Genomic DNA, 19,709 nt, shown 5'->3' on the forward strand with positions numbered 1-19,709 from the left:
CCACAGACACTAGACTGTCCTACTGTTATTACAGACACCTGAACTAACCAGAGCCTCGCTACACTAGACTGCCCTACTGTTATTACAGACATCTGACACCTGAATAACCACAGACACTAGACTGTCCTACTTTTATTACAGACACCTGAAGTAACCTGAACTAACCACAGACACTAGACTGTCCTACTGTTATTACAGACACCTGAACTAACCACAGACACTAGATACATTACAGACATCTGAACCAATCACAGACACTAGACTGTAATACTTTTATTACAGACACCTGAAGTAACCACAGACACTAGACTGTCCTACTGTTATTACAGACACCTGAACTCACCACATACACCAGACTGTCCTACTGTTATTACAGACACTGAACTAACCACAGACACTAGACTGTCCTACTGTTATTACAGACACCTGAACTCACCACAGTGACTCTCCAGTGTGAATAGCCTGGCGCTTTAAGTGCAAAGATCTTGGAGAACTCTTTACCACACTGGTCACAGCCGTAGGGTTTCTCTCCATTATCGATGCATAGATGTTTTCTATAGTGATTTGATTGGAAAAACATTTCCCACGTCGCTGGCAGCTGTATGGTTTCTCTCTACTGTTATTACAGACCCCTGAACTAACCACAGACACTAGACTGTCCTACTGTTATTACAGACACCTGAACTCACCACAGACACTAGACTGTCCTATTGTTATTACAGACATCTGAACTAATCACAGACACTATACTGTAATACTTTTATTACAGACACCTGAAGTAACCACAGACACCAGACTGACCTACTTTTATTACAGACACCTGAACTAAACACAGACACTAGACTGTCCTACTGTTACTAAAGACACTGAACTAACCACAGACACTAGACTGTAATACTTTTATTACAGACACCTGAACTAACCACAGACACTAGACTGTAATACTTTTATTACAGACACCTGAACTAAACCACAGACACTAGACTGTCCTACTTTATTAGACAATGAACAGAAGATAAGATAATCCTTTATTAGTAAATTTGCACTGACACTAGACTGTCCTACTGTTATTACAGACATTTGAACTAATCACAGACACTATACTGTAATACTTTTATTACAGACATCTGAACTCACCACAGACACTAGACTGTCCTACTGTTATTACAGACACTGAACTAACCACAGACACTAGACTGTCCTAATGTTATTACAGACACCTGAACTAACCACAGACACTAGACTGTCCTACTGTTATTACAGACACCTGAACTAACCACAGACACTAGACTGTCCTACTGTTATTACAGACATCTGAACTAATCACAGACACTATACTGTAATACTTTTATTACAGACACCTGAACTCACCACAGACACTAGACTGTCCTACTGTTATTACAGACATCTGAACTAATCACGGACTCTAGACTGTCCTGCTGTTATTACAGACACCTGAACTAACCACAGACACTAGACTGTCCTACTGTTACTAAAGACACTGAACTAACCACAGACACTAGACTGACCTACTTTTATTAAATACACTGAATTACCCACAGACACTAGACTGTCCTACTGTTATTACAGACACCTGAACTCACCACAGTGAACTAGTGTGAATAGCCTGGCGCACAGATCTTGGAGAACTCTTCACCACACTGTCCTAGGTTTATTCCATTATCGACATAGATGTTTTCTATAGTGATTTGATTGGAAAAACATTTCAGACACTGGCAGCTGACTGTTTCTCTCTACTGTTATTACAGACCCTGAACTAACCACAGACACTAGACTGTCCTACTGTTATTACAGACACCTGAACTAATCACGGACTCTAGACTGTCCTACTGTTATTACAGACACCTGAACTAACCACAGACACTAGACTGTCCTACTGTTATTAAAGACACCTGAACTAACCACAGACACTAGACTGTCCTACTGTTATTACAGACACCTGAACTAACCACAGACACTAGACTGTCCTACTGTTATTACAGACACCTGAACTAACCACAGACACTAGATTGTCCTACTGTTATTAAATACACTGAATTACCCACAGACACTAGACTGTCCTACTGTTATTACAGACACCTGAACTAACCACAGACACTAGACTGTCCTACTGTTATTAAAGACACCTGAACTAACCACAGACACTAGACTGTCCTACTGTTATTACAGACACCTGAACTAACCACAGACACTAGACTGTCCTACTGTTGTTACAGACACCTGAACTAACCACAGACACTAGATTGTCCTACTGTTATTAAATACACTGAATTACCCACAGACACTAGACTGTCCTACTGTTATTACAGACACCTGAACTCACCACAGTGACTCTCCAGTGTGAATAGCCTGGCGCTTTAAGTGCAAAGATCTTGGAGAACTCTTTACCACACTGGTCACAGCCGTAGGGTTTCTCTCCATTATCGATGCATAGATGTTTTCTATAGTGATTTGATTGGAAAAACATTTCCCACGTCGCTGGCAGCTGTATGGTTTCTCTCTACTGTTATTACAGACCCCTGAACTAACCACTGACACTAGACTGTCCTACTGTTATTACAGACACCTGAACTAACCACAGACACTAGACTGTCCTACTGTTATTAAAGACACTGAACTAACCACAGACACTAGACTGTCCTACTGTTATTACAGACACCTGAACTAACCACAGACACTAGACTGTCCTACTGTTACTAAAGACACTGAACTGAACTAACCACAGACACTAGATTGTCCTACTGTTATTAAATACACTGAATTACCCACAGACACTAGACTGTCCTACTGTTGTTACAGACACCTGAACTCACCACAGTGACTCTCCAGTGTGAATAGCCCGCTTTAAGTGCAAAGATCTTGGAGAACTCTTTACCACACTGGTCACAGCCGTAGGGTTTCTCTCCATTATCGATGCATAGATGTTTTCTATAGTGATTTGATTGGAAAAACATTTCCCACGTCGCTGGCAGCTGTATGGTTTCTCTCTACTGTTATTACAGACCCCTGAACTAACCACTGACACTAGACTGTCCTACTGTTATTACAGACACCTGAACTCACCACAGACACTAGACTGTCCAACTGTTATTACAGACACCTGAACTCACCACAGACACTAGACTGTCCTACTGTTATTAAAGACACTGAACTAACCACAGACACTAGACTGTCCTAATGTTATTATAGACACCTGAACTCACCACAGACACTAGACTGTCCTACTGTTATTAAAGACACTGAACTAACCACAGACACTAGATTGTCCTACTGTTATTACAGACACTGAACTAACCACAGACACTAGATTGTCCTACTGTTATTACAGACACCTGAACTACCACAGACACAGACTGCCCTACTGTTATTAAAGACACTGAACTAACCACAGACACTAGACTGTAATACTTTTATTACAGACATCTGAACTAATCACGGACTCTAGACTGTCCTACTGTTATTACAGACACCTGAACTCACCACAGACACTAGACTGTCCTACTGTTATTACAGACACCTGAACTCACCACAGTGACTCTCCAGTGTGAATAGCCTGGCGCTTTAAGTGCAAAGATCTTGGATCTGGTTACCACAGACTGGTAGAAGAAGAGGGCGCTGGTTACCACAGACTGGTAGAAGAAGAGGGCGCTGGTTACCACAGACTGGTAGAAGAAGAGGGCGCTGGTTACCACAGACTGGTAGAAGAAGAGGGCACTGGCTACCACAGACTGGTAGAAGAAGAGGGCACTGGTTACCACAGACTGGTAGAATGCCTTGAGCAGTTCATTGCACACATTGAAGGACCTCAGCCTCCTCAGGAAGAACAGCCTGCTCTGTCCTTTCCTGTAGAGGGCAGTGTTGTGTGTCCAGTCCAGTTTATTGTTGATCTGCACCCCAAGGTGCTTGTAGGACTCAACCCTCTCCACTTCCCCTCCCTGAATGAAAACAGGGACAGGGGGGCTTCTGTTCCTCTGGTAGTCCACCACAAGCTCCTTGGTGTTGCTGATGTTGAGCTTCAGGTGGTTGTTGCTGCACCATGTGATGAAGCTCTCAATCAGTCCTCTGTACTCCTCCTCGTTGTCCCTGGTGATACATCCAACAATGGAGGAGTCAATAATCAATTATTGATGCATTAATGTGTTCATCACTTTAATGTTGCAGCTCCTTTGAATGACTTTATATAATCTATAATAATACGTCCTCATGTATTCACTGATAAATAATCTGAATATGTAAAGTAAATAAAGCTGTCACATAAATGTAGAGCAATAACAAGTAAAGTACACATAGCTGAAGTAAAGTACACATAGCTGAAGTAAAGTACACATAGCTGTACACATAGCTGAAAAGTACAGCTGAAGTAAAGTACACATAGCTGAAGTAAAGTACACATAGCTGAAGTAAAGTACACATAGCTGAAGTGAAGTACACATAGCTGAAGTAAAGTACACATAGCTGAAGTTACACATAGCTAAAGTACACGTAGTTGAAGTAAAGTAAAAGTACCTCAGAGTAAAAGTTCTCCTCTTCTTCTTCAAACAGTCTCGTAGAAACCTGAAAACTTTCTGATTAAGAACAAACTCACTGCAGCAGAGACCGGAAGCAGCCAGCAGGGGGCAGCACGTGACCACAGCTGAACCGGAGCCGCTCTGATCAGCATCACCGCATGAGACAGAAGTCCAAACACTGGAGTCTATTTATATTCATCAGTTTATGACTGTATGTAAAGAAGTGTTAAACCTTAAGTTAAACATATCATTTGTTTTCATGGTGCGTCACTTTAAATGTTGCCGCCGCTAGGGATTGTGGGTCGTCATTAACTCCTTTCCTTTGGTAAAGGAAGGTCCAGTGTTTCCTAGGCTAAAGGAGATAGGAAAGGAAGCATTGAAGCTCCTTTCCTAAACAATTAGAGGATTCAAACTGCTCTCATCACGGAGGACTCTGAGATGCTCCAGACTCATTTCACAGAAAATACAGAAAACACTTTCTGACAGAAGACAACGTTTATAGAATCAAAACAATCAAAACCATCTGAGGCCTCGTTTCAAACCCAAACAGGAAGTCAGCAGGAGGAAGTTTGTTTTTAACCAAACTTCCTGTTTTTATTTAAAGTTAAAGACTAAAACTTCAACATGAAATCTGATCATCAAACCTCTTCAGTCCTCAGAACTCTGGAAGAGGAGGAGGAAGAAGAGGAAGAAGAGGAGGAGGAGGAAGAAGAGGAGGAGGAAGAGGAGGAGGAGGAAGAAGAGGAGGAGGAGGAGGAGGAAGAAGAGGAGGAGGAGGAAGAAGAGGAGGAGGAGGAGGAAGAAGAGGAGGAGGAGGAAGAGGAGGAGGAAGAGAAGAGGAGGAGGAGGAAGAAGAGGAGGAGGAGGAGGAAGAGGAGGAGGAAGAGGAGGAGGAGGAGGAAGAAGAGGAGGAGGAAGAAGAGGAGGAGGAAGAAGAGGAGGAGGAGGAGGGTCTGTTCTGTAAACAACGGCCCTATTAAAACCTTAAATCTATTCTCATATGTATGTATTTATATATTTATATGTATTTGGTTTATTTTGATCTCTAAATGAGATCAGACACGTTTCATTAAACAAAAGAAACATGATGAGACTCATACAAAATATTTATTATCTTCACAAAGCTTATCGAGGGGAAATAAAGTGCGTTTAAACATAAAAACTTACAATTAAAATGCAAAAAGACAGAAGAAACCTCAGATCTGATCCAAACAATCATCTCTGTATTATTTATTGATTTCATGCAGCGACACTGAACTTATTCTGAGATTATTAACGAGCTTTCTTTCATTATTGTTATGAACATTTCGATGCAGAAGCTGATAAAATAAAAATGGACGCCGTCTTTACTCCTGATGTGATCGTGTGTCCTCCTGAAATGAATAAAGTTTCATTCACTTTTTATCTATTTCACGTTTTTCAGGCTCTCACTCGTCTCTGCATCACTTCTCTTTCTAACCAATCACAGCGATCGATGAGCCGGCGTCATGGTAACAAGAGAAGCTCTTTAGAAAAATGTCACAAGGAAGTAAAACACGAAAAAAATATCGCTAAAACATTTAGAATATAAACAAAATGTATTCTATGGAATGTTGCCGATATAAAATTCTGATGTTAGAAACATAAAGATAAATATATTTAATCAGATGGTTAAATATATGTAACAGTTTATATATTCTGTCTTTTATTGTAATATTATTTATGATATTGCACTAGATTACATTCATTTGTCTTATTTGACTTATAATAAATACATTCATAATACGGAATGCTAAAGGTGATTTTATTTGTCTATTTTATCATTCATTTATCTTTTTAGACATTTATCGATATCATCTTGTCATTGTATTGATCCATAGTTGATCCAGGTGACTACAATTATACATTTAAAATGCATTTCTATGCAGACGATGCTGTTTTATATTTTGTTACTTATTATGTCCAGTTGACTTTATGGAAGCTATCGCTCTCTTAAAGTAGAGATGCAATTATTAATCTTAATAATAATTGCATTAATAAGATTATTAAATCATATTAGTGTTATTAATCTTCATTAACTGATTTTCATTGATATCATTAACACATCATCGTCTCTTAAATTGATAGATTAAACGAAGCAAACATTTGCTGATGTTTCTTAATGAGTCAGTCCAGAACTCTCTCTCTTTTATCTCTGTTTTTGGTCTCCTCCACCTCCTCAGGGGAACATCTGTCTCTTTGGCTGCTAAAAGCTCCAGATGTTCACCTGCTTCCTCATCAGTCTGAATACGTATCATCTACCTGTTCTCTGTTTACATTCTGAATATGTTTGTTGATCTTTTGAAGCTGATAATTTGAATGTAACGACCCTTTAAAGACTTTCCTTCACCGTTCGGTGACGGCAGCAAAACACACAAACACCATCAGGAGTAAAGGTACCTGAGACTCCTCAGGTCTCCGGATCACCTTCGTTCACAGGAGGATCGTATAGATTATTCTTTTTGAATCCTTTACCTTTTCTAAAAATCATGAATCCAACAACAACAAGAAAAAACACACCGAGATGAACTCCGAAAACCGAGAGACCAACGACGAGTTCACGATATCCGTCCTCGTTTCCAGAAGGGTGGCCTGCAGAGAGGAAACAGGTGTGAACCGTCAGCAAGACTCACCTGAGTCTGAACTACAAACTCACCTGAGTCTGAACTACAAACTCACCTGAGTCTGAACTACAAACTCACCTGAGTCTGAACTACAAACTCACCTGAGTCTGAACTACAAACTCACCTGAGTCAGTGACCGTCAGGTGGATGAGGCACTTGATCTCGGACGGAGTCGTCTCATTGGGTGGTGTTTTGCTGGTTTTGACCCGACACTCGTACGTTCCGGTGTCGAGGTCGCTGACGTTCCTCAGAAGAACAGTAACGTCTCCGTTCTTCATCTCCGGGTCTCTGAGCTCCACGCGGCCGCGGTACCGAGGATGCTGGTACTCCTCATACGAGCGCTCGTCTCTGTAGAAGAAGACGTAGCCGCCGGACTTCAGGTCTGGTCTGTTCCAGTCCAGCAGGGTGATGATGTCATCAGTGTGAGACTGGCACTGCAGAGCGGCGTCCTGCTCCGGCTTCAGCTTCATCTCCTGTGGGTCTGAAACACAAACACAGAACCAGAACCAGAAGCAGTCAGAGAGCTAAAGACAGAACGGTTCTTTTATTTTAACAGGAAGTACTTTATGGAGATAAACCTTGTTTACATGAAACTCATTTTATCTGATGATCCGTGGTCACATGAGGAACTGACGCATGACTCAGCGCTCCATGTTTGTGTCAGTGGGCGAGGTGTCGATGACTCCGCAGTGCTCGCTCTGTTTGCATGATCAATACTCTCATTTGTTTGCTGCAGCTCCGGCTCGTCGCTCTTCATGCACTTCGGTTGCCTGGTAACAGTCGGCGTTCTAATGTCCCGTAAACCAAAAACCTGTAGTTTGTAGGAGATGGAAACCAGGTTTTAGAGAAACCTGGTTTCCATCTCCTACAGTTAGAAACAAGAGAGAGATGCTTCAAATGTTCTTTTTTAAATATCTTTGTTGACTGAATATTTTTTTGCTTGGACTCATAAACTTTATACAAAGAAGTCGACGCAGTCGTCATGGTGACGTCTCTCGTTGGTTTGTGAACTGACGGTTTGAAGTTCGTCGTTACGGACGTCGCCATCTTGTTTTTAGCAACCAGTGAACAGGAAGTGACCATATATGGAGTGAGGAGGAGTGACGTAGAGACGCCGTATACGTCTCTGGTGTGGACCTGTCAATCAGTGTGTAGCCCCGCCCTAAAGCATCCCCTGCTTTATGGTCTGTTTGACTCTAAATGGAGCATCATTGACTAAATGAACATCATGCTGTATTGAAGAAGACTTGAAACTAGAGATTGAGACCATAAACTCATGTTTACAATGTTTACTGAGGGAATAAATCAAGAGAGAAGTAGAGTCATTTTCTCATAGACTTCTATACAACCAGAGGAGTCGCCCCCTGCTGGACAGCAGAGAGAATGCAGCTTTAAGGTACTTGGTCCAGGTTGCTGCTTCCAACTAAAAAAATGGTTTCATGATGTCACCTTGAATCCAAAGGGCCTCAATCAGGAGAACCACAACCAGAACTGAGCGGGTCCGACTGTCAGACCCTGCTGCAGTAAAATAGAGGTTTTCTAAAGGGACTCTGGTTCTCAGAAACACTACCACTTTATACCACAGGGACCGCCAGAGTCACCATAACATGATATTATGTTTTAGTAGTAGCCGTTAAATCTTCTATCGGAAACCTTAAAGCTCATCTTCATCCTCATCATGTTACTGAGTGATGAAGACCTGAAAACATCAGTTTGACTTTAGTCAGATGTTTTCTCTTTCAATAAAACACAAAGTATCTGTAATATAACCCAGAGAGACTCGACAATATTCTTCAAAATACTAGTATAATCTAACAATACGTCATATTGTGACTAGTGACAGTTATGACAACAATAACAGCAGTAATAACATCAGTAATAACATCAGTAATAACATCAGTAATAACATCAGTCATAACATCAGTAACATCAGTAATAACATCAGTCATAACATCAGTCATAACATCAGTCATAACATCAGTAACATCAGTAATAACATCAGTCATAACATCAGTCATAACATCAGTAATAACATCAGTCATAACATCAGTAATAACATCAGTCATAACATCAGTAATAACATCAGTAATAACATCAGTAATAACATCAGTCATAACATCAGTAATAACATCAGTCATAACATCAGTAATAACATCAGTCATAACATCAGTAATAACATCAGTCATAACATCAGTAATAACATCAGTCATAACATCAGTAATAACATCAGTCATAACATCAGTAATAACATCAGTCATAACATCAGTAATAACATCAGTCATAACATCAGTAATAACATCAGTCATAACATCAGTCATAACATCAGTAATAACATCAGTCATAACATCAGTAATAACATCAGTAATAACATCAGTAATAACATCAGTAATAACATCAGTCATAACATCAGTCATAACATCAGTCATAACATCAGTAATAACATCAGTCATAACATCAGTCATAACATCAGTAATAACATCAGTAATAACATCAGTCATAACATCAGTCATAACATCAGTAATAACATCAGTCATAACATCAGTAATAACATCAGTAACATCAGTCATAACATCAGTAATAACATCAGTAATAACATCAGTAATAACATCAGTCATAACATCAGTCATAACATCAGTAATAACATCAGTAATAACATCAGTAATAACATCAGTCATAACATCAGTCATAACATCAGTAATAACATCAGTAATAACATCAGTCATAACATCAGTAATAACATCAGTCATAACATCAGTAATAACATCAGTCATAACATCAGTAACATCAGTCATAACATCAGTCATAACATCAGTAATAACATCAGTAATAACATCAGTAATAACATCAGTAATAACATCAGTCATAACATCAGTAATAACATCAGTCATAACATCAGTCATAACATCAGTAATAACATCAGTAATAACATCAGTAATAACATCAGTAATAACATCAGTCATAACATCAGTAATAACATCAGTAATAACATCAGTAATAACATCAGTCATAACATCAGTCATAACATCAGTAACATCAGTAATAACATCAGTAATGACAGCAGTCATAACATCTGCATATTAAATCATATTTTGATCCATTAATGGTTTAAAATACTAAATGTCTTTTACTGCAGTCGCAGTCTTTTTCTGTAAACATGACGCAGCTTGGAGGCCGTGTGTGTGTGTGTGTGTGTGTGTGTGTGTGTGTGCGTGTGTGTGTGTGCGCGGTTGTATGTGCGTGCGTGTGCATGTGCGTGGGTGTGCATGTGACCACAGCTCACCTTCGGCCGCAGAGAGCAGGATGGCGGTGAGGAGACAGGAGACAGCTGAGGACGACATGTCTGCGGAGGAGAGCAGCACCGGGCAGGACCGTCTGCTGTTGTTTACCATCCACCGAGGAGGAGGAGGAGGAGGGAAGAGGAGGAGGAGGAGGAGGAGGAGGAGGAGCGCCTGCCACGTGACTGCTGCGTTCAGCTTCACTCAGACATTTTAACTCTTTTATTCTGCAGAAACAGATTCATGTCCTAATAAACGGTGTTTTAATAAATACCAGGATGCTCTAATGCATCCAGCTGTTCTGACCCACAACCCTTTGCACAGCAGATGTATGAGCAGGAGGGTCAAAGGTCACGATGAAGCAGTTTGTCCAGTTTAATGCAAACTGCATGCAACAGTGTTTTACTTTATAAGAAAAGATAGACAGAAATAAAAGCCTATACAATAAAAATAGTTAATAAATAATATAAAGAAAGAGAAAAAGGACAATAAGGTAAAAACTCTGATTGTTATTATGATTATTACGTACAAATATCACATGACATCACTGTTTTAGGGCTTTTTGTTGGTTCAGCATTTAATGGTGATTTAACTGGTATTTTATTTATTTTATAGTCCTTTAATTTGATCAAAAACACATTTTAGAATGAAGTTCAACATTGAAGAATCTATGTTTGGATCTTAGACACCAAAAAGTCAAGAGCACTATTATTGCAAGAATTGATAACTACAGATGTTCTTATATAAAAAATGAAACAACAATTGATCTATTTTTCTTTCGTCCGCTTTGTTGTCGAGACATAGAGACGATGCCACATGAACAAACCTTCACATTTCATCTCTTTTTAACCAGAGGCTGAATTTATTTTCTATTTTTAATCTGTTATGAAGACATCGGTGTTGTTCTTCCTGAATAGTTCACTTTTAAATCATAAATAAAGTTAAATCACTACTTTTAAGGTAAATCACTCTTAATAACACTTCTTTAAATTCAGACCTGAAGCTTTTGAATGAATCATTAATCAATAATATAGTTGTGTCATCTGCCTGATGGGTGAATATAATATATTTCATATCTAAAACATGTTTCCTGAGGTTGTTTTATTGCATTGAACGAGTATGTTCCGGATCCAAATGTTTAAAGACAATAAAAGAAGGGTTTGAACTCGACCCCCACACCGCTGTGATCTCCTGTGTCCCCTGAACGCACCACATTCCACACACACAATATCTCTGTTTCATTCTCACATTCACTTCTGCAATATTTTAAAACACACACCTGGTCCACAGGTGAGCTGTTACGTCACACCTGTCAATCAGACAGACCCTCCGCGGTGAGACATGAATGTGTGTGTGTGTGTGTGTGTGTGTGTGTGTGTGTGTGTGTGTGTGTGTGTGTGTGTGTGTGTGTGTGGTACCTCACAGCACCTCTGTCCGTCTCTGCCGCCGTTATCCACAGAAACCCCGCAGAGAACCATCATCAGCACTAATAATCCTCTATTGGACCAGTATGGGACCAGTATAGGACCAGTAAAGGACCAGTAGAGGACCAGTATAGGACCAGTATAGGACCAGTAGAGGACCAGTAAAGGACCTAGGACCAGTAGAGGTCCAGTATGGGACCAGTAGAGGACCAGTAGAGGACCAGGACCAGTATAGGACCAGTAGAGGACCAGTACTGGACCAGTAGAGGACCAGTATGGGACCAGTATAGGACCAGTAGAGGACCAGTACTGGTCCTCTACTGGTCCTGTACTGGTCTGTCTCCTCCTGCTCGGTGTGAATGAGGAGGTGGGACTTACCTCTCTGCTCCTCAGCCAATCAGCGCTTAAGAAAGTTTAAGCTCTTTTTTTAGTTTTCTTATAAACACAACTTTATTGACACCAGGTGATCTGTCTGGACTCTGTTCAGGTTACTGATGAAGAGGCTGTTTGAGCTCACAGATCAGATTATTATAGTTTTAGAATATTGATATGTTTGTTTACTTATGTCTCCAATATGAATATGTACGTTTACTTATGTTAAGAATATTAATATGTATGTTTTTTATGTTCAGAATATTCAGAATATATGTTTTCTTATGAATATTAATATCTATGTTTTCTTATGTTAAGAATATTAATATGTATGTTTTCTTATGTCTAGAATATTAATATGTATGTTTTCTTATGTTCAGAATATTAATATGTATGTTTTCTTATGTTGGGAATATTGATATGTATGTTTTCTTATGTTAGAATATTAATATGTATGTTTTCTTATGTTTAGAATATTAATATGTATGTTTTCTTATGTTTAGAATATTAATATGTATGTTTTCTTATGTTGGGAATATTGATATGTATGTTTTTATGTTAATCACATAAAGAATCCTTGTGTTTTCATTACCTTCATATCTTCAAACTGAACTCTGGCTCCAGTTGAGGGATGTTCAGGTTCTCATATCGGACACCGTAGTTCTCTCCGCTCTCGACACAGAGAAGTTTCCGTCTGCTGCAATCTGCTTCCTCGCCACTAGATGTCGCCAGATCAAACACGCGTTGGCCTTTTAAGAGGCTGACAGACGTGTCTGACCTGGAACTGAAGGGGTTAAAGGACGGTAACGTTTTAAGGTTAAAGGTGATGAACCGTCCACTTATTTCTGTCCTCTTCACCGACATCAGTGTCACAATGCAAATAAAAGACTCCCTTAAATCCATATTTCTGCAATATCTTTATTGATTTATTAAATTCATATTTTATAGCTTCTTATATATTTAATTTGATATATTTACTTTTGGTTTTCTTTCTTCATGGAGGCTCCAAACGAGAGCTTTTCACACGTTTGTGCTTAAATATACGTTAATAATATAATTTAGTCTAAATCTACACAACTAAAACTAGTATTTCTTTTCTCTCTGTGATGCATTTTAGGAAATAATAATATATTTTATTTCTTTGTGAGATTTAATCACTTTCCGGTTAAAACTCTCCTCTCCGACTTTCTTTAGATTATTTCCTTCAATGTTCATAATGAATAAAACCTTTATTTTCTCCTATTTCCTGCTGAGGGTCAGTGAACTCACCTCCACAGAGGAAGGAGGAGGGTTTTGTCTGACGGAGAACAGTCTTCATCACTTTGTGGTATGATGGGACAGGCGTCTCCTCTGTGGCTGCTCTGTGAGTAAAACACGAGTTATTTAAATATGAATGATTGTTTTTACAGTTTAATATTGATGGGAAGCAAAGAGGAAACCATGGAGCTTAAAATAAAACAAAACATACTCACAGATATGATTAATCATTTTATCAGTTTAAAAAGTTAGAAATAATCACCCGTTTTTTAAATATATATGTATCTTTATGAAGTGAAAACATTCATTAAATGCTCTAAAATGATTATTTCTGATTGTTTAAAGAACAAACCTCAACAGTGTTAAACGACTTTCTCACATCTGACCACAAACACATCCTGCCTCCTTAAGCTCAGCTCTGCACTGATCCACCATAGAATGATATTTGGTGTTTCAGGATATATATATATTTATATATATTATTTAATTAATGCACACAGATTTAATCATTTCACAGCTTTTAATCTTGAGTTTCAGTCTTTTGAATGTAAGATTATATCAATCAAACCAGTCATCTCTCCTCAGTTCTGATTTCACGACTGAGCTGCACGACAAACCGAGGTCAGTGAAGATGTTTTATGAGAAGATAAAACACACAAAATCCAGACCAGGCAGGTTGATTAATATGCAGCTAAACACATTTGGCTTTGCTCAAATCTAATAAACTCCCTCCAGCTCGTCTCACTGTGAGTCCCAGCAGCTCTCAGATGTTTGAAGGAGAGTTTGTCTCTCTGAGCTGTGAGGAGGACGAACCCTCTGGATGGACTCTGAGGAGAAACACGACCAGAGGAACCAGGACTCAGTGTGGAGATGGATGGGGAAAAACTGCTGGTTCCTCCTGTAAGATCAGCTACATTGTCCCTCTGGACAGTGGAGTCTACTGGTGTGAGTCCAGAGAGGGAGAAACCAGTAACACCATCAACATCAGCGTCACTGGTAAGATCAGCCTGTGGAGTCAGTGTTGATGGAGCTGTGTGTGGACGATGAAACGCTGTAGTTTGTCTCTGTGTTTAGGTGGACCAGTGATCCTGAGGAGTCCTGTCCTCCCTGTGATGGAGGGACATGACGTCACTCTGTCCTGTAGGACAACGACGTCCTCCAACCTCCCAGCTGGTTTCTATAAAGATGGCTCCTTCATCAGGACTGAGCCTGAAGGTCACATGACCATCCAGCATGTTACCAAGTCTGATGAAGGCCTCTACAGGTGTAACATGACGGGTGGAGAGTCTCCACCCAGCTGGCTGTCTGTCACAGGTGAGGAGGTCAAAGGTTACTCTTGTTTCCTATTTTGATTTAAAGATTAAAACCTGAGTGTCTCCGTCCTGCATCTGTAACCACGCCCACACCCAACTATTACAAAGAGATGTAAAACAACTACAAAGATACTCAGAACCACTGCAAATATACAAAGAAACTACAAAGAGACGCAAAGGAATACAAATATACTCAAAATTATAACAAAGATACTCGAAACAACTACAAAGACACTGAAAACGATAACAAATAGATGTTAAACAACTGCAAATAGACAAATAAACTACAAAGAGACCCAAGACGAACACAAAGATATTCAAAACAATTACAAAAGAGACAACAAAACTAAATAGAGATGCAAAATGACTACAAAGAGACTCATAACAACAAAAAAGAGACGAAAAACAACAAAGATACTCAAAACAACTACAAAGATACAAAGAAACTACAAAGAGACGCAAAGGAATACAAAGATACTCAAAATTATAACAAAGTTACTCGAAACAACTACAAAGATACTCAAAACGATAACAAATAGACAAAGATACTACAAAGAGACCCGAGACAAATACAATGATACTCAAAACAACAATGCAGAGACTCAAAAGAACATCAGAGAGACAAAGAAAAGACCACAAATAGATGAAAATGAACAACTGCAAAGAGACCCGAGAAGAAAGATTACAAAGATACACAAAACAATTACAAATATACAAAGAAACTACAAAGAGATGCAAAGGAATACAAAGATACTGAAAATGATTACAAAGATACTCGAAACAAATACAAAGATTGCAAAAAAGATTAAAAACACTACATAGAGATGCAAAATTACAACAAATAGATGAAAACAAACTACAAATATATTCAAAACAACTACATAGAGACATAAAAAATATGTCTTTTTTTCATTCAGGTAAACCCCCCACCACACCTCCTCCCCCCACCTCCACCACTGGTTTCTTCTTCTCCTCTTCCTCTCCTCCTCTTTCCTCGCCTCCTTCCCTCTTAGTGTTGTTGTTTCTTCCATCCCTCTGTGGTCTGCTGCTACTGGTTGTACTGGCTCTACTGGTGAGACGATGTGTCCGGAGGAAGCCTGAAGGTGAGACAGTCAACGTTACAGATTTAATATTATTATGTTAATTAGCTTATTTTTCTTGGCATTTCACCTTTTGCAGATAATTTACCAACAAAAGTGTTTAATTCACAACTAAAACACTACGTAGTCAAACAAATGTCCTTTAGTGATCAGAAGATGTTTCCTGAGTACCACAGTTGGTTTGTGGTCAAAGTGTTTCTATGTCGACAGAAGCTCTGCCGCGTCCAGTTTCCTGTTTTCTGATAAAACAAAACTCACTTCAGTTGAGTTTTTTAAGTTTTAACTCAGGACTGATTCTTCACAAGATAACTTGTTAAGTTGTTGGAAAAACGTGGATAACTCATAAACGGGCAGATTTGCATATCTGTGTATATTAATGATTACATGTGACATTTCTATAAATGCACTGATGATGTTTATTTATTAACAAATTAGTGGTGTAATTATCAATTACATTAAATTAAATTACTTTAATATCACTTCATCATTTGTTATTTTTATTAATAGAAGACATTGCTACTTTACTACTATGATATTAATATAACAATTATTATTATTACAATAATAATATTTCACTTTATTGTCCAGAGAGTGATGCAGCTCCAGTTTACTCATCAGTGAAAAGAACAGAAGACGTCCATCAGGAACCAAACAGGATGAGCGGTACAGCTGCTAATCAATACATTTATGTCAATGCTAACAGTTTTCTACTAATCAGCTAATGTTAGCATGCTAACAGGCTAAACTAAATTTTGGAACATGGCATGTTAACTTTGTTAATTTGAGCATGTTAGCATGCTGATGTTAGCATCTAGCTCAAAGCAACACTGTGTCTCATTTCAGCCATAGATGGTCTGTAACGATGACTCATTAGAAGCTTCTCCGACGGTTTGAAATGGTTGAAACTTCCTGGGTCCAAAATTTACTTTTGGTGACTTTGGAGTCAAAGAATCGTTCATAATCTGAGTTCACATTCACTTCTTTTATAGTGTTTATCGACCACCGACCTGCCAACTGGACGGAATCAAAAACACAATATAAAACAGTATCGTCTGCATAGAGACAAATTTTTGCACTTTTTTTTTACATTTCGCTCCAAAACAGATTAAATATTAGCTGATGATTTGCTAATTCATGGCCTTATGTTAGGTTGGAACTCTATTTCTATGTAATAATTATAATTCATTCACCTGCTATACATTGCATATTATATATAATATAATATATATATATAAGTATTTTCATTTTTATTATTTTTACTATTTGTTGGTTGCTTTCAGTGACAAAATGATTTCACTGTGTTTATTTGACGTGATAAGATTTATGTAATGTCGACCTTTTTAGTTACACTTTATGTTCTATGTATTCTGTGTTGTTCAACACACATTTAAACTTAATTTAATTCAAACTTAACCTTGTTTTATTTTCCAGAGAGCGATCCGGCTCCTGTTTATTCAGCAGGGAAACAAACTAATGAGGTCATTTATGGAGAAATAGTGATCAGACCGAAGAGGACCAGAGGTACAGCCGCTCTTCTTTAATCTGCTTTCTGATTCATGTGTTCATTAAAGTGTCATTTTGTTCCAGTCTGACGTCAGTGAAGGTTTTCTTCTGTCTAACTACGTGTTTTACGTTGTTTGTTCAGAGTTTTCACCAGAGCCAGAGGTCGTCTACTCTTCACTGAGGTCCACATTCACTCCTTCACACCAGTGAAGTCCAGCTGCTGGTTTTACTGGTCTCTAACTGGTCTCCAGAGGCCTCTGCACAAACTTCTATTTATTACATAACATGCTGTGTGTCTCTAAAGCCTCCAGCTGCAGACAGACTTATTTAAATGTTGCTGCTGGGCGTCGTCCTCTCTGCTGGAAAGTGTTATCTAATATAAAAATGTAAAATGAATAATTAGTTTAACATGTGCAGCAATAAGATGTTTGATTTATTAAATATGAATCATAACTGTTCAGGTGGTGAACTGCTGCAGTGGCTTCCTGTTTATTCTCTTCCTGTAAACAGCCAGCAGGTGGCAGCAGCTCGACTTTGTTCTGCAGAGGATCAGTTTCACTGTGACCTCTTTAAAAAAACACAGGAGGAAAAGAGAAACAACAGCAAATAGAATGAAATCTGCATCGAGTTCAAGGTTTCACCAGTAAAACATCACAGATAAAAACATAACTGCATGCATAGATGATTACAAAAAGACACAAACTGAGCAGAGTTGGTTTATTTGTTAAAAAACGGTTTGAATTCTTCAGTTTGTCTGAATGTAAACAACAGGGACGAACCCAAAATAATTCAGATCGGTCCAAACATGTTTATGTGATGCAAAACACGTTACGTCACATTCAGGTTCTTATCTGAAAGAAAAACTCTGAGCTTCAACAACAACAAGACGACGACACACCCAGAAACCAGAAACCTGATGACATGACTGTGTTAATAAAGACATAAAGACATGAAGACATCAAGAGAGAAAGAGAGAAAGACATAAAGAGAGAAAGAGAGAAAGATATTAAGACATAAAGACATAAAGAGAGCTGATCAACCGTGTTTAGAGATCAGAGGAGTGTCACTGTACTATTAAGTACAAACATGTATGTGTATATATTTAAATAAATATATATAAATATGTATATAAAGTAACAAGTATGTCTAAAAAGTGTGTCTGTAAAGTGTGAACAAGAATATCACTCTGTTAGTGTTTTATAACTCATTCAGGTTTTATTGTTTCATTAAACTGCAGAAGTGAAAAAGGCCCTGAGTTAAAACCGTTTCAGTTTTGTTTTCTGTAAATCATTCCAGACTGATGATAATAATAATGATAATGATAATAATGATAATAATAATAATAATAATGATAATAATAATGATGATAATAATAATAAATAAAATGTTAATAATAATAATAATAATAATAAAATGTTCGGACAGGTTTTGCTGCGATATAACACATCCACCATCTTCTCTGTATGTTTAGAGGCTAAAGCAGAAACAGGATGTGAAACAGGAGGAGCTGAGGGAGCAGAGAGATAAAATGTCAGTTAAGATGGCGGCTTCTTCTTCCTTGTTTGTTCTGACTCCATCCTTCTGCTTCATGAGTCATTGTAGGCGGAGTTTCCTTCAAACTGCAGAATGACTCCATAAAAAGCTCCTAAAGCACCAACAGTTACAGACACAGTTTAATGAACAGTGTTGTATTTGTTCAGTGTCACTCGGCTCGTTTTCAGGGACTTTAGTGTTCAAATGTTATAAAATAAAAAGTGGGCGGAGTTCATCCGACACATTTCTACTCATAGCTTTTCTTCTAAAACACTAAAACACTATAACACTGACTCACTTCTGTTTTCTGTCGACCAGTACAGAGATTATTACCTTATATGTATATAAATATATGCATATATATATAAATATATATATATATGTATATATTAGTGTCACATGGCTCACAGCAGAATAAAGAATCAAACCAGCAACAACATGTAGAAGTAAAAGCAGCAGACTTTACATCTGGACGTTAGAGGAAAAGTAATTTGCCTCCACATTTGAAATTCAAATGTTCTTATCAGAGAGAGGAGCTGAACTTTATCCTGCTGTGAGGAGTTAAGAGTTCAAAGTTAATATATAACAGGGATTCAGTGAACTCAGAAAAACCTGGTTTTAAATAAAAAGTCCCCATGTGGGAGTCAGATCTCTGTTTGAATCAGTCTTATCAAGAACAGGAACTAAAAAGCTTCCTGTTCTGGGTTTACCCCGACCGACAGGAAGAGACACCAACGTGGTGTTAGTACAAGTACAAGTAC

General features: G+C 38.4%; 2 protein-coding genes across 4 annotated transcripts; one reads left to right on the forward strand and one right to left on the reverse strand.

The window, feature by feature from the left end:
• Nucleotides 1-5,626: 5,626 nt before the first annotated feature.
• On the reverse strand, nt 5,627-11,938 carry LOC129114890 (V-set domain containing T-cell activation inhibitor 1-like). 3 transcript variants are annotated; one of them, XM_054626777.1, is made up of 5 exons: nt 11,865-11,938; nt 10,452-10,673; nt 7,759-7,982; nt 7,296-7,652; nt 5,627-7,139 (listed from the first exon to the last, which is right to left on the reverse strand). In XM_054626777.1, exons 4-5 carry the CDS (start codon nt 7,639-7,641, stop codon nt 6,958-6,960), a joined length of 528 nt encoding a protein of 175 aa, XP_054482752.1. In that variant the 5' UTR covers nt 7,642-7,652; nt 7,759-7,982; nt 10,452-10,673; nt 11,865-11,938; the 3' UTR covers nt 5,627-6,957. The 3 variants fall into 3 exon arrangements, with proteins under 3 accessions (XP_054482752.1, XP_054482750.1, XP_054482751.1); XM_054626775.1 differs by lacking the exon at nt 7,759-7,982; XM_054626776.1 differs by lacking the exon at nt 7,759-7,982 and having other exon boundaries at nt 11,875-11,922.
• Nucleotides 11,939-13,581: 1,643 nt separating this feature from the next.
• LOC129114889 (uncharacterized) lies at nt 13,582-18,555 on the forward strand. Its single transcript, XM_054626774.1, has 8 exons — nt 13,582-13,605; nt 14,085-14,120; nt 14,235-14,495; nt 14,574-14,813; nt 15,730-15,915; nt 16,501-16,575; nt 17,344-17,433; nt 17,558-18,555. Exons 3-8 carry the CDS (start codon nt 14,267-14,269, stop codon nt 17,623-17,625), a joined length of 888 nt encoding a protein of 295 aa, XP_054482749.1. The 5' UTR covers nt 13,582-13,605; nt 14,085-14,120; nt 14,235-14,266; the 3' UTR covers nt 17,626-18,555.
• Nucleotides 18,556-19,709: the final 1,154 nt, after the last annotated feature.

Source organism: Anoplopoma fimbria, unplaced genomic scaffold (genome assembly GCF_027596085.1).
Source record: "Anoplopoma fimbria isolate UVic2021 breed Golden Eagle Sablefish unplaced genomic scaffold, Afim_UVic_2022 Un_contig_10768_pilon_pilon, whole genome shotgun sequence".
Lineage (NCBI taxonomy): Eukaryota > Metazoa > Chordata > Actinopteri > Perciformes > Anoplopomatidae > Anoplopoma > Anoplopoma fimbria.

Coding starts and splice junctions, on each gene's coding strand:
- LOC129114889 (XM_054626774.1), top strand. CDS start 14,267: ATGTTTGAAGGAGAGTTTGTCTCTCTGAGCTGTGAGGAGGACGAACCC. Junction 14,496..14,573: donor CATCAACATCAGCGTCACTG/GTAAGATCAGCC, acceptor CTCTGTGTTTAG/GTGGACCAGTGATCCTGAGG. Junction 14,814..15,729: donor CAGCTGGCTGTCTGTCACAG/GTGAGGAGGTCA, acceptor TTTTTCATTCAG/GTAAACCCCCCACCACACCT.
- LOC129114890 (XM_054626775.1), bottom strand. CDS start 10,560: ATGGTAAACAACAGCAGACGGTCCTGCCCGGTGCTGCTCTCCTCCGCA. Junction 7,653..10,451: donor CCTGCTCTCTGCGGCCGAAG/GTGAGCTGTGGT, acceptor TTTGTGTTTCAG/ACCCACAGGAGATGAAGCTG. Junction 7,140..7,295: donor CCTGACGGTCACTGACTCAG/GTGAGTTTGTAG, acceptor TCCTCTCTGCAG/GCCACCCTTCTGGAAACGAG.